The following is a 15,937-nucleotide window of genomic DNA, read 5'->3' as shown; positions in this document are numbered from 1 at the left end:
TCTGTCTTTTGTAATGTGATTCTTTGTATCTATCATCATAATAGTGGAATTCAAACTGTAAATTGTAAATTAGCTTCTTGCTCTGACTGGGTTGATTTAATGGAGTCTGTGCTCTACTCAGAAACCAGTTTATTTGTTTGAATTCTGCCCTACAACCACATGTGAAGCACTTTTGATTCCTCTGGAACATGAAAAAAAATGACATTGCATTTACTTTCACCATTCACAATGGATCAGTACAAAAAAATAACAAAAATTGGCTGGAAATCAAATTCACTATTGACTTTGATAATTACTTTGGAGTGGAAAGTGCTGAGCTGTGGTTCCTTCTACTTTCACACACTCTGTGTTTGTCTGTGTTCTAGTCTGTTCTTGTTGGTACATTGTAACACACTATGATGGTATTGTAATTTGAATGTATCAAAGGAATAAAACACTGATTATACAAAAATCATAATAAATGATTTGAAACAAACATAACTTTGATGAATCTCAAATTATGTATGACCATAGTTATTCTTCTGTGCACGCCTGCTTTCTTGTGTGTTTTGCATGTCCTTGCTTGTATGCAAAGCCTTTTCCAGTGTGCTGCATATAGTGTGTTTCAATGGAGTCTGTACAAGCACAGTGTGTGTATGTGTGCATGACTGTAAGTATCAGTGCAGGGAACAAGGTAGCATATGTTTGTGTGTATGTGTGTGCATACATTATAACTTTATATTTAACAGGTGAATCGTGTGTTTGTGTGTGTTTGTGTGTTTGTGTGTGTGTGTGTGTGTGTGTGTGTGTGCGCGCATGCCTGTGTGTATGTGTGTGCGTGTGTGTGTGTGTGTGCCTGTGTGTGTGTGTGTGTTTGTGTGTGTGTGAGTGATATGTGTGTGTTTGTGTGTGCGTGCGCATGCCTGTTTGTATGTGTGTGTGTGTGTGTGTGTGTGTGTGTGCCTGTGTGTGTGTGTGTGTGTGTGTGTGTGTGTGTGTGTGTGTGTATGTGTGTGTGTGTGTGTGCTTGGCAGGTATGACAGTGAGTGCTTTAAAGGATGGTTCAGGCATAATAATCCGCTCAGTGGTGAATGGGGGCTCCATCAGTCAGGATGGGCGCCTGTGTGTTGGTGACGGCATAGTAGCCATTAACGGAGAGCCCACCACCAACCTGAGCAATGCGCAGGCCAGAGCTCTGCTCCGCAGACACTCTCTCCTCGCCCCTGACATCAGGTACCCTCACCAGCAAAGCTTACACATGCACATAGATTACACACAAGCTTGCATATACAGTACAGTAACGGTATGCTTGAAAGCATGTATAGGAGGGCACACACAAACATACAACCATATTTATACAGTATATGTACAGTACATGTTCACATCCAAGCATAAAAGTTTACATGTAGACAAGCTGCGTGTTTGCAGACAAAGGCAGTGTTCATATCATATATAGACCATATGACCATAAGACACTATTCAAATGTATGCACACATGAACAACCAGTGCAGACTACACTAGTACTGCCTGTATTTGCATATACAAATGCATTCATCCCAATGGACACACACATCCAGTACAAAATACTCACAGTATATCAGAGTTTGTGATGAGAAGATGTTTACCGCCTGCTCTGTTTGCCTGTGGGGCCCATTGTGAGGTAAAGACTCTCCGGCTGGTTCCATGTAGCACTGCTGATTTACTCTCCTCTCCCTGGTTTACACAGCTCAGGGCTCCCCTGCCCTCCATACAACTGTAAAAACACACTTCAATCATTCATGCCTTTTTATATTTTTGAGAAAGGGTAGCTTTGTAGAGTTATTGGTAATGCTGTGAATTTGGCTTAACTAGACAGACTCCTAGTAAAGTGTGTGTGACATATTGAAACATTTTAGTGGGGCTTTTACTTGGAAGAATGAGACAGTATATTCTTGCCAAGAAAAACATTTACCTTTACACTTTATATATTTTACCTTAACCTTAAATGGAATGTGAATTGAACCAACAGCTCATAAGTTCTCCATCTCCATGTTATCCATACAAACTCATGCATCTGTTGTATTATTCTTCCCCATTCGTAACACCTACTGTACATCCATATGCACACCCACACACACACACACATACCACACCATCGCTCATCATTTCATGCCTTCTGTGTTCCAGTGTGACATATGTTCCTGCTCCTCTGCTTGATAAGCACCGCGCTGCTTTTGTCCAATCAAAACAGGAGGACTCATCCGCACCACCACTGTGAGAATCTTTCAGTCGAACCACTATAAATGCCTCACTATGTGTGACATCTAATCAGTCTAGTTACACTGAACTCTTCCAAAAACGTGTAAATATGATGATATTTGGCATTGACCATGCAGTTATAGATTCTATTGATATCAGTTTCACAGCATCACAAATACATGTCTTATAATAAATGTGTAGCAGTGCTCTGTTGACACAGCATTTCTCCATGATTACCCATTCCACTCCTACATGTCATTTCCCAATGACTCATTTGAATCAGTGCCATCATCCCCGCTGGACCGCCATCACCAACTGTCTCCATTAGCCACACTCATACAGACAGCAGCATTGTGGTGTCAAATCCACATTAAATAATACAACTCAAAAGAAGTCCGCACACCGTGGATGTATACTGCAGATGATGGCTTTAATGCACTCCGGAGCATTAGTGAAGAAAGCAAGTAAGTGAAAGCAAAGTAAGCAGTGAGCAGTGAGCAAAGTGAACTAACATCCTCTGGCTGTTGTCCAGCCTTTATACCCCTTCAAGTCATCCCAGACAAAACCCACTATGTTTACAGATAACTGACCAAGTAATATATGGTACTCCACCTTTGCCCTCTCATCCTGTTATTCCTACATTCTTTAGGTTGTGCCATTCTTTAGGTTTTGCTTACATTTCCTGGCACCAAACCTTATTTATGACCTTTTCTGCTAGGCCTGCTCTTCCCTTAAACCAGTCTTCCTTTTCCACACTGAACATACTACAGACTTCAGTTTCACAAAACAATGATATTACACAGAATAAAGATACTACATAAAAGATATATAAACTAAAGGATATATTTCAATAAAGGCCACGACATTCCCCCCTTTGAGCATGAAGTGCTCACTTATGCAGCAAGATCAAACATTTATCACTATTTTAACACCTCCCCTACTATCAAGAAAATACAGCTGCTAAGCTGAGTCACACTACAACCAGTCAGCTAAGCAAACCAGTTACCACAGCAGCAACTATGAGTTTAACCAATTGTCCCCAATACCACTGATAAACATAAAACTCTTATATTAGTACTGTTATTACACCCTTGAACCAACCCTCACTTAAATCAAATCCAATAGTGTAGTGTTATTATCAAATAGAATGGCAAGTTTCAAATCCTCTCGGTGGAAGCGAAAACCCTTAAGGGAAAACCTCTTTTTTTCCATTGTTTTTAGAGGAAAAAAACCTTCATAAGGGAAACTCTTCTACTGTCCTGTTTGTACAGCAACACTTGTTTACAACAAGCAAGAGGATAAACTTTCCTTCAACTACACATATGCTTTTCCATCCCCATAAAGTCATCAAATGAGCAAACAGATCACATAAGAATTCCTGATGGGTGTTTTCAGATAGGGCTAGTCCTATAATATTCTAAGCTTCTACATGAAGATAGGTTACATGCTATAATGACCCTCTTCTCTGGAAACAAAGTAACACCAAACTATTAATAATATATTCATATTACACACAGTTTTTAGTCCATTGTTCCTCGGAGATGGCAGAGTGTAAATGCAATCGCAGATGTATTAGCAAATGTTGGATGCTGCGCTTCAAGTGTGAAGTATGTTACGAATGTTGCAATTCACAAAAACAAAAGCCATTGTCTTAGTTCCGTACTCCATCTCATATGCTCTGAGAACATTGGTGGCTTGGCTGTTGGACGGAGTGGAGTCCACACCCCATCCCACTTCATCAATGAAAGAGCTGGTTTTGCTTCCAACCAGCATACTGTATCCTAATTTTCCTCCTTTCTCCACTCCTCTATGAGGAGCATCAGTTCTGGCATCACTGGCATCACTGTCATGTTTCCATTTCCTTGTCATCTGTCCTGGCACTAGTATCTCCTTCCACAAGGGTTGCCATTGGCTTCATTCATCAACAGCAGTGGCATTTGTGATCCATTTCTCCCAGCCACTGTTTTAAGCACTATGGATCTCAAACAAGGAAAAAACAAAGAGAAAACAAGCACAAATACAAGCAAACCTATTCCTACAACTATTCCTATTTGTGCTAGCCATATTTCTAATCCTCCTAATGCCCCCTTAAACTATCTTTCTATCATTATTAGTTTTGCCATAGCTATGTTATGGGAATAACAATACTGCAATATACTCCTATGTTGACACACACTCCACTTTCTTTGGCTAATATCTGATCCAACATCATCCAGTGGTGCATAACTACCCAGAAGGTTGCAGCCACCTGTTCTCTTAGTGCTCCAAGCACATAACAGACTTCTTTCATATTGGAAGATTCGTCAATATTCCAGATTCCTGGTGGTTGATAAGATTTCAGTCAGTAATTTCTGTGTTACCTGAGTCTTCTTTGTCAGCCTCACTTGTGAAAAAACAATTGAATAGCTCATTTCCTGGTGGTTTGGTGGTATGTCATGGACTGGGATCTCTGCAGTTTTCTGTCCATTCCCTGGTTATTATCAGGGCAGATGTTGCTGGGACAATGTCCCCCCTTCCTCACTGGATTCCTTGCCTGGAAGTCTACAATCAACAGGGGAACAGGAGCATACATGCCAAAAACACTATACCCACCACTGCCAGGACCATTTCTATCCCCAGGCAGTATACTGTAGGTTGTTGACTCTTTTCCTGTAGGTCCTTTCGAAAGTCCTTTTCCTGCTTATAAATTGTTCTGTGAATGAATGACAATTATTCCATATCATTTCTAATTTGTCCTCGGAGCTGATCCAAAGGTGGGTCTCTGGTGGACCTCTTAGTTTTTATCTTTAATGCAAAAAGTAATTACTCTGGTTTTGTTGTGACCTTATTTGCATTGAAGCAATGCGTAAGGCATCAAACCAGTTTAAATCTGTTGAGGCATATATTTTACCAATTCTCCCTTTTAACATGTCATTTGCCCTTATTATCTGAACACCCCTACAAACCACTTCCAAGGTTTTTTATTTTTATCATATCAATGTAATCAATAACTAAGTGTTTTTATGATCCTTCTGGGACCTATATGTGTCCTAATGGTTTAGACAACACTATCACTTTCCTGATATTATGACTATACACATGACATTTGTTAGACTATCATCAATAACTTCCTGTAACTATGAAAATCAAAAAATCCTTCAATAAAAATATTCCTCTTTACTACTCCCCCCTTGCGCATAGATCCAAAATATGCGCAAAGGAAAGCACCATATCAAGTATCTGTTGGGAAAGTATCTGGTTAGTATCATATAAATGCCACTAACCATTAGAGTTACAGTTTATGGGACTTAGCAGACTCTTTTCTCTAAAGGGACATTCAAATAAAACATTAATCAAATAATGACAGTGAAAAATTATAAAAATCTGTAACCCAAGGTAACAAATGTAACAAATAATATGATTTAACATTATACCAGGGGTTCGCCCCCCTTTGTTACTGTGATTAACAGAATAGAGTTTGTGGACCTCCATTCCTTCCATGAAGACCAACATCTTTCCACCAGCTTTTCTATTTCTGAAATAATAACATTTTAATCTTCTGACAATGATTTATGATAATCCTAATTCCATCTATTCTCTTTTTGCATAGAGATTAAACAAATTTCCCTATAAGCATTGTTATTTTATTTATTGTCAATTTGGAATACTACTTGAAGACTGGTTATTATGCAAGCTATATTAATTAGATGTTCTAGGACATACAGTAATCTCATAATTTCTTCAACATACCTTACTTATGTTAAATTTCTTTGCATGTCATAGATTTTTATAAGGTTTTATTCTTCAAAAACTACGCTTACCTCTTCTAACCCTATACTTTATCTAGGCTATCTAAACTATTAGTAAATCCTAGTTCTATTTTCTAATCCTATTTCTCTGCTTTCTTTATTTTATCTATTGCTTTCTTTATCAAATGTCATAGTATAATACGTAAGATCTTTTGGCTTCACATTAGTTACATGTAAAGCAGATATTATATCATTTTAATATTCCTACAAACTTTATTTTTCCCATTAAAGCTAAATAATTCTATTCCTTAGACTTGTTGAGTGTGAGTGACCACTAGGGAACTGTCCCTAGGACATAGCCAAGTTAGTCTTACCTACTTACACCACCACCTATCCTGAAAAATTAATGGAGTGTCATTTGACATTAAAAATAGCAGTGCTATCACTTTGTCACTTAATTTGATTAAAACATTTGCATTTACAATTAATTAAACAGTAATCACTTCTATTCAAAATAACAATCAAAATAATAAAGGTAAGAATAAGAGTAAATCATACTTTAAATTTGCTTAACAAAGTATTTACCTACTTACCCTGAGATCTCTTAACTACCTTCTCTCTACCTAGTCTGGGCATCGTTGGGTATCAGGTGGGCTTACCCATAAGATAGTCCCTCAGCATGGTGTCCTCATCAACTCCCTTTGATAGTACTGGTATAAACCTTCTCTTGTAGAATTCACTAGGCCTCCTTAAAACTATACTATTTCACAAGGGAAGAGGAAGGCATGCTCGTTGGGTTCATCCTTCAGTGCCTGGGTGTCTCCTCCCTCTCCCTGTCCTTTCTTTTGTCCACTTTTTTTTTTTTTTTTTTTTTTGACCGTCAAAACAAACTGATGATTGTCTTGCTTCAGATGTCCATTCTCACATGATGCCTCCTCTGTAATTGCCTCTCACTCTGCCTTAGTTATTCCCATCTTGTCTGAGTCTCCACCCCCACTGACATGGAGATTGTGGCTGCCATGGGCTTGACTGTGCCTACTATAATAGGTATCCATAGGCCAGTAGACTGACAGAATTAGGAACACCTGTGATGGTTGCTCCTACTGCCATAGTGTTGAGGATGGTGCTGCTACTGGTTTCCCCAGACTTGAAGCCTTAGGCCACCCTACTGTAGGCGCCTGTATTGTCTTTTTGATGCTGCAAGCGCTTCCATTGCACTTCCAAGTTCCCTCTTTGCTCTCCAGCTTGCCACTGTTGCCTTAACAAAGGCCTCAGAGTCCATATCTTTTTTCAGTTTGTCCATGCTCAGCACTGTTGTGCTGAACTTGCTCCGAACTCAGTCAGGACAGGGAGTACTTGGATTAACCCCTGCACATCAGCATGTCCTCACACGGCTGGTAATGAGCCTTTCCCCCCTTAGATATAAGAGGCAGCATTACATTTACTGTTTAGCTGGAGGGGATGAGGAACTCATGCTGCAGGCAGATTGTAGTATTTATTAAATTACTCTCTATCTATCATCTACTTTATCTTGCCCTTTTGTAATTTACCATTAACTGTACATTTTATCCCTTATATCTTCCTATAACATCTGCATCTATTATTAGTCCTACATGTATGGTCACTCACTCCCAAGTCATCTCCTTACTTCTGCCTCTTATCTCCTATTGTATTAATCTATCAAGATGTCAAGATGTTTTTGAGCATTTTAAATACCTCTTTTTCCTACTATTTCCACTATGACTGACCTATTCTTCTTATAGCTCTACTATTGTCAATTTTCATGTAATCCCTGATCTTTGTAACAGTGCTAAATCCATTAATTCTTGTATAGGCCATAAATCTGTATATTTCCTCATTCTCTCAACCACTTTCCTGCAACACTTTTTCATTGTTCTGTTTACCCACTCATCCCTTTTGGTCTCTTAAACTATCAGAATGGGGATTCCACTAAGTGGAACACTTAGTCTTTACACTAAGTCATTTTACTTTAGCCTGGGGTTTCTGTAACACTACTTATTACCTTATAGGTGACTATCAACTTTCCATACTTACTTGGTTGACCATGGCATTCCCTTTACCATTAGTCAGCTTACCCAGTTTCTCTAAACATTACTAGAGTAATTATCTTATATAATTCTATACCTTTGAGGCTCTTACTGTCCATATGCTGCATTCCACAGTGAATGGTCTAATATATTATGCCATTCCTCACTACCAAAACATACTTCCAGTTAATTTATCAATTAAGCCATTGAAGTATAATTCCCCAGTTGTCTCCATGTATTTTTATATCCTTTAGCACTGTAACTTTATCAAAAGTGTAATATTAACATTTACTAAATGAATTGTATGAAATTACCTTTATCATACCTTATCATACCTCCTCTCAACATTCAACATTCATTCTTAAATTTCCCCTTGGCGATCAATAAAGCATCCATCTATCTATCCAACCTCTAGCTATAGGTAAATAAGTATCCTTAAACCTTTCCTTCAGTATAAATATACTATACTACATATACAATCTCTAAGTATAAATCTAAGCATAAGTGTAGGCTAGATATACTCAAAACTCTTTATGTATACCAAGTACAAATCAATTTCCCATTTCTATGATTTTTTACACAAAAAGTTTAAGCTATGCATATTCTTAGTTAGAAATAAATAGACCCACAGTACATTTCACAAACTATTTTTTTCTAAGGGAGTCACTACTCAGTTCCCTCTGTACTGAGCCCCCATGAAACCCCCAACAGCAAATTAACTAACACCCCATATAATCCTATATCCACTTAATTATAACAGTATTATCTAAATTATAATATAGCTATGTAAATAACAAATTATACTCTATAGGGCCAAACAGCTTAGCACCACTTTCCATCAAATAACCCCTCAGTGCTAACAACAATTGCTGCCTTATACCATATGATTCTTCAAACCATTTGACAGGTAGAAACTAAATATCCCCAGAGATCTTCTGAAACCATCAATGTCCCCATCATCTAGATTGTTAAATATAAAGTAGTAATCCAAAACGTTTTCAGTCAGTCAGAGTCAGTCTTTTTCAGTGTCACCTTATTTCAAATATTAACCATTTTTTGATTATTATCATATGTCAGTTAATCTTGGCTTATGCAACCCGTGATGTGAACAATACAAAACCCCTTTTCCAACTTTTAACAAAAAAAAGGACTATGTGGGAAGGCTATAACCATAGCCTATAGCCATAAACATTTTCCACATAGCAAGACAGCTCTATAAACAAATTACCTTGCCCAAACCACCTCTTCAGAGCTAAACAGTCACCTGTACCTTTAACTGTAAATGTACATGGAAACAATACCTGATCTTATTGTATATTATCACCCATAACACCACAAAGTAGGATGTTACTCATAATACACATACTCATGACACACATACCACAATACACCAAACATATAACTGTAATATGAGTTATTGATAAACCTTACTGAGTTCCTATATATGTCTAGAACATTATCCAAAGGAGTCTTAAATTCAATTATTTTCCCCAATAACACTGTGGTGCTCCATGAACTATAATCCATCACAAAATCTTTCTAAAATCTATCTAAAGTCTTCTGATGTATGGGTAGCATACCTAAGCTTCAACAATGTTACCATGAACCAAATTAACTTCAATACTGCTATCCAGTGTAGTAATACCAGTTGCTGACCCAGCTTTAGCCTAATAATGCCAACCGCTATCTGAGCCTAATAATACTATGCAAACCTAGCCTAGTCATGCTAATAGCTAAGCTATTTAATTAGACCTATTGTTAATACTACTATCATGATTATCATATCCTTAACAATGCTAATTTAACAGTTGAACCTACCACCTACTGATAAGCTAATAAATATATCATTAGTAGGCTACCACTAATATAACCCATCAATTGCCAACATACTACTACTTATACATAATATATCTTAGTCTTTTCATCAACACTGGACACAACAACACTTTTCCAACACCTGGAACCACCATCAGCGTTCATCCCAAATCCTGGATCTTAAAACTCCATATTTAACCATGATGGGCCTACTTATGCATCTGTCAGTAGGCCTACTCATCCACAGCATAGCACAGATGTGATTTTTCCCACAAGCTCTCTTTAACTTGTTACAATAATCTTATTATAAACAAGGCTAACTTGAAATGACCTTTTAAACATAACAGAAACCTAAAGAGACTAGCTTAACCAAACTATACACTATACATTATTTGACTATTGGATTAGTGAATTATTTATGCACGTAAGCTATACTGTATGACTAAAGTATGTAAACACTTATATCATTTGCCTTTATCCAGTATCATGAAAATCTTTTAACATAGAACTGTAGAGTCTTTTAAAGAAAATCAAAAACTAGCAGAACTGTATCTGTATCTCTCATTATTGCAAATTCAATTTTTAAAAGGTCAAAGTGACTATGATAGCCCCAGTGTCAAGCAATGAAGCTATTCCTCTTTTGCCTTGACCATCTATTATGGCAATATTATATTCTCAGCAAGCAGCACTCCACTTCTGCGGACAACTGCCCACTGTAATTCAGAACCATTCTGTTCTGGCGTTACCAACCTTTCAAAACCATTTTCCCACTACCACATTCTCATTATCAACCATTTCTAATATTTTGATCATGGAAGACCAAAACATTCAACCCAACACTTTGCAGTATTAAACATTCCCCAAACATCTTTCAAAGTGAAATATTTTCCAATATTTCCCAGTTCAACATTCTTTAACCATCTCAGACCTACATCCTTTGTCCCCAGCATTTGCTCTGTTTACACAAGCCCCCACCTTTTCCTATTTCAACCAGCAGCTCCTCTGCCTGGTACCACACACACACACACACAGCCTCTTCTCCATAATCACAAGTTATACAAATATATGACGTCTTTTACCAATGCTCTGCCATGGACTTCTAATTCTACCAGCAACATGTACTAACCATCTATTATACTTCCATTCAACACTTCTTTGTATTCTCTTTTAGCTTTACATCCACAACTTTTACACAACATGTCCACTCACTCTTGGAGTGTTTCAACTTCAACTTATTCAGACCTGATATCAGATATCAGCTGTACTCAACTTGTTAGTATATTATTTCCTCCACATGCAGGAAATGAGGTCTTCACATGCAGACCTGGTCTTCACATGCAGACCTTTCAGTTTTTCACATGCAAAACTGTTACTTTTATCTCTCTCATTCCTTCTCATGCAGGAATTGAGTCAGTTCTCCTCATGCAGAACTTTAAGTTTTCCTCATGCAAAACTTCTTTGATATGGCTATAGTATTCCTCCACATGCAGGAATTTGCCTAGTTCTCCACATGCAGAACTTTTGTTTACATTAGTGTACACACAAATGCTTACCATAATCTGCAGTATTAATCCCTTGGTCTTTGTTTTAGCAAGATTCTTTGACTGGAGGACGTTTTAGACAAGTATTCATAACTCAGTGTACAGCCTGATCAGAGGAGACTAGCTGCTATTAAGCAAAGTTGCTCACCTTAGTTTAAGTTGCGCATCAGCTTCTCCCCTGACCAAACCCCGAACTCTGAGATGATACTTAAATATTGTCCTTTCCAACTCCTGGCTGGCTCGCCAATTATGTGGTGTCAAATCCACATTAAATAATACAACTCAAAAGAAGTCCGCACACCGTGGATGTATACTGCAGATGATGGCTTTAATGCACTCCGGAGCATTAGTGAAGAAAGCAAGTAAGTGAAAGCAAAGTAAGCAGTGAGCAGTGAGCAAAGTGAACTAACATCCTCTGGCTGTTGTCCAGCCTTTATACCCCTTCAAGTCATCCCAGACAAAACCCACTATGTTTACAGATAACTGACCAAGTAATATATGGTACTCCACCTTTGCCCTCTCATCCTGTTATTCCTACATTCTTTAGGTTGTGCCATTCTTTAGGTTTTGCTTACATTTCCTGGCACCAAACCTTATTTATGACCTTTTCTGCTAGGCCTGCTCTTCCCTTAAACCAGTCTTCCTTTTCCACACTGAACATACTACAGACTTCAGTTTCACAAAACAATGATATTACACAGAATAAAGATACTACATAAAAGATATATAAACTAAAGGATATATTTCAATAAAGGCCACGACAGCATCATGAAACCAAACAGCACAGCAAGGAGTGGAGCTCATCTCATTCTCAACATGCACCTGAGTAGCAGCATAGGATGGAACAGCTGGACACATCGTCCACTGGATCCCAGAGTCATTCTTGTTTTCTCTTTCTCTTAATTTTCTAGACAGAAGATGGCCGAGCCTGTGAGAGCACGGACGGCGGAGAAAACGCAAAAGATTGCACAGAGAAAAGAAAGGGAGGAGGAGGAGGAGGAGAAGGACAGAACGGATGGAGTGAGAGAGAGGGACAGGCAAAGCAATAGGGAGCATGTGCATGGACAGGGAAAGATGAGAGCTGAACACAAGGGAAGGGAGGAAGGAGAGAAGAAGGAGGGAAGAGAAGGGAAGAATGGAGAGAGAGGGTGGAGCAACGGAGAGCAGAGAGAAGGAGGACAAGCGAGGCACTGGAGTAAGCCAAGAAGGTAAGCAAGAAGGAGCATCAGCATCATCTACTAACAGGCATGTGTTGTTGTTTGAGTGTGTGTGTGTGTGTGTGTGTGTGTGTGTGTGTGTGTGTGTGTGTGTGTGTGTGTGCGTGTGTGTGTGCGTGTGCGTGTGCGTGTGCGTGTGCGTGTGTGTGTGTGTGTGCGTGTGTGTGTGCTTCTTGTGCACACACTAAACCATGTGCTGTGCTGGCCATGCATACACACAATCACAGTATATTACAAAAAACCCAATACATTTGTATGCATGATACATGCATCTTGTACTGGAAGGGAATCTGATGTTAAAAACTTTGTCAAGGAGAACAACAAACAAACCTGATCACATAGCACCAGCACACACCAGCGCCAGCAGCAGCACCAAGTCAAGCGCCAACACCTAACAGACAGTGACCCCATCAAATCAGCACTCCTGCCCATCTGATCTGATGTACACACACATACAACTTAAATTGTGTGGTATGAAAAACTACACAGTATTCTGTACATCAAAGTGACTCTAGATGTTTGTTTTGTGTTTGTGCAGAGTTAGACTGTTCAGACAGTCTGGGAAGTCGCTGGGCATCAGTATTGCTGGCGGGGGGAAGATGGGTAATCGTCTTAGCAACGGGGAGATGAGGCGGGGTGTCTTCATCAAATACATTACAGAGGACAGCCCAGCGGGCAGGAACGGCACCCTCAAGACTGGAGACAGAATCCTGGAGGTGTGTGTGTGTCTGTCAGAAGGAATACACGTCTTTTAAATACACACCCTAACATGACAAACCTTATCAAAATATTTCATGGAAAACATTTGTGTTTGGTGTGTGTGTGTGTGTGTGTGTGTGTGTGTGTGTGTGTGTGTGTGTGTGTGTGTTTGTGTGTGTGTGTGTGTGTGTGTGTGTGTGTGTGATCAGGTGGCAGGAGTAGACGTACGCGATGCCACTCATGAAGAGGTGGTGGAAGTGATCCGCCAAGCAGGAGTCAGTGTGGAGTTTCTACTACAGAGCCCGGTACACACACACACACACACACACACACACACACACACACACACACACACACACACACACGGTCAGGAGTCATTAGTTACCTAATGGTTCACTCATGTGAGCTGTTGTCTTGTGTCACATCACCATGCAGCAGGAGTCCTCTACAGTCACAGACAGCAGGGAGGCATCTTCAGAGACACACACTGTCCCTCATAGTAAGGTGAGCTGTTTCATCATCAGTATTGTGTGCTGTGTGTGTTTCTGTACATTTGTGTAAAAATACTCAGTAAGTATTAAGATATGCACATGTGTATTATGTTACATGCTACACTATAGTTCTAGACTGATATACTAGCAGTATACAGTGTAAGCTGGGACAGAAATAGTGTGTCTTAACATGGTTCCCTTGGTTCATGGTTCCTCTCCCTTTAGGAATCAGAGACTCAGAGTAGCCTTCTTCTCCATCTCTCCCCAGCCAACCCCTTTACCCCAACCCCATTCAAGGTCTGTTTGATGTGTCCTTTGAGTGTATGAATGTTTTGATTGGATGTATATTTTGTGTGTATTCTCTCAAGATTTTAGCTGAGTTCCTGTGTGTCATTGGACCCATTTGACTGTGTGATAGACTGACGACCCGCTCGATGTGTTTGTTTGGCTTCGCCGTCTCCTCACAGATGCCGGGGGCTGCAGGGGAAAGGGTGACAGTAAGGCCCCCCCGCGCGGCGCCCCCTCCTCGCAGTCTGAGTCCCAGGCCTGGGGGGTCACACGCAGCACAGGCAGTGGCACTTCCAGACGCACCACAGACTGCCCCAGAGACACCCAATATGCCAGCCCAATTTGGACCAAGCTGTGATGAGGAGCTGGCTGCCTTGTGGAGTATGTTAACATGAGTGTGTGGATGTGTGTGGGTGTGTGGGTGTGTGTGGGTGGGTGGTTGTATCTGTTGGGGGGAAGGGTGCACATTGTCATGAACAGATTTATGTTGGTGTGTGTGTGTCATGGCAGGGGTGGGGTTGGTGTGGGTTTGCATTCCTAAGAGCCTGCATAGGCTAGAGAACATTGGGATGTTGAAGGATAATAAATAGGGAACATGAAAGCTATGAAGCAACAAGAGAACTGACACTGACCTATGTCTGCCCATATATCAGCAACTCTCTCTCTCTCTCTCTCTCTCTCTCTCTCTCTCTCTCTCTCCCTCTCTCTCTCTTGCTGTGTGTGTGTGTGGGTCTGTGTGTCCATGTGTGAGTATGTGTGTGTGTGACCACGTGTGTGTGTGTGTCCGATTGTGTGTGTGTGTGTGTGTGACTGATGGTGTGTGTGTGTGTGTGTGTGTGTGTGACTGACTGATGGTGTGTGTGTGTGTGTGTGTGTGTGTGTGTGTGTGTGTGTGTGTGTGTGTGTGTGTGTGTGTGTGTGTGTGTGACTGATGGCGTGTCTGGTGTAGAGCGTATGCTGCAGAGGTATGGGAGTTTGCCGGGGGAGCTGCTGGTGGTTGAGCTGACTCAGGGCAGCCAGGGTCTGGGTTTGCAGCTGGTGGGAAACAAAGATGGCTCCCGCTCCAACCTGGGCATCTATGTGGGCGCCGTCAACCCACACGGAGCCGCTGCTGCAGATGGACGCATCCAAGTCGGAGATGAACTTCTGGAGGTCAGGGGTCAAGAAAAGTGTCATCTAAAATATGTTTCATTTTCCATATTTTCAGACACTGCATGTTTATTCACCTATTGTGTTTTGATTTGTGTTTCTCTAACAGATTAATGGACAGATTCTATACGGTCGCAGTCATCAGAATGCTAACGCTATCATCACCAGTGCTCCAGACAAAGTCAGAATCATCCTCATAAGGTACCACAACAGGCAACCATTTCACCTCAATGACTGCTTTACAGATAGGCGCAATAGACAGACTAGCCTACAGTGCAGTCAGCAAATTCCGTCTGTATGTTAAACAAAGTTATAGGATGAGCACTGCAAGTAATTTATTGTGCAAAAACTGTTAGTTCTTCAGTGTACTACTTGAAAATCACCCAGTGCTTGTGATGTTGCTCTGCTCTGCTTGTTGAGCTATAAGATATTTTTAACATGAAAGGGTCCCTGCTCCTAGAGAGGCTTAAAGCTTGCTATCTGAGCATCGCTGTGCTTGCTCTGTCATTAAAGCACATTCATAAGAATCTGTGTAACAAAGCAGATATTTTCAGTTAATCACATACATACTGTTTTGTCCTACATTCCCTCTTCTGAAGATTAGTTTTGCAACCAACTTTAGTTTACCTCAGCCCTCCTAATAATGTTACTTTTTTCAATCAGGAATAAGGAGACACTGCAACATATAGCCCTTGGACCAGAGGTGAGTTTACATAGACATACATAGACACTCTATTGTGCTA

The 15,937-nt window shown here is 40.2% G+C and overlaps 1 protein-coding gene across 1 annotated transcript in view; it reads left to right on the top strand.

Moving 5' to 3' along the window:
- Positions 1 to 15,937, top strand: part of LOC143133479 (multiple PDZ domain protein) — a 41,870-nt gene that overhangs the window by 20,510 nt on the left and 5,423 nt on the right. Inside the window, 11 exon segments of the mRNA XM_076293241.1 lie at positions 1,014 to 1,212; positions 2,147 to 2,233; positions 12,262 to 12,280; positions 12,518 to 12,558; positions 13,106 to 13,283; positions 13,476 to 13,571; positions 13,702 to 13,770; positions 14,176 to 14,326; positions 14,995 to 15,197; positions 15,304 to 15,395; positions 15,858 to 15,897. Coding sequence (XP_076149356.1) covers positions 1,014 to 1,212; positions 2,147 to 2,233; positions 12,262 to 12,280; positions 12,518 to 12,558; positions 13,106 to 13,283; positions 13,476 to 13,571; positions 13,702 to 13,770; positions 14,176 to 14,326; positions 14,995 to 15,197; positions 15,304 to 15,395; positions 15,858 to 15,897 — 1,175 coding nt within the window.

Source organism: Alosa pseudoharengus, unplaced genomic scaffold (genome assembly GCF_046254945.1).
Source record: "Alosa pseudoharengus isolate Yale_2024_CS ecotype anadromous, Long Island Sound unplaced genomic scaffold, YU_APseudo_1.1 YU_APseudo_1.1_scf_2, whole genome shotgun sequence".
Lineage (NCBI taxonomy): Eukaryota > Metazoa > Chordata > Actinopteri > Clupeiformes > Clupeidae > Alosa > Alosa pseudoharengus.
Note: the sequence above shows the minus strand (reverse complement) of the source record. Positions and strands in the feature narration are given on the sequence as shown.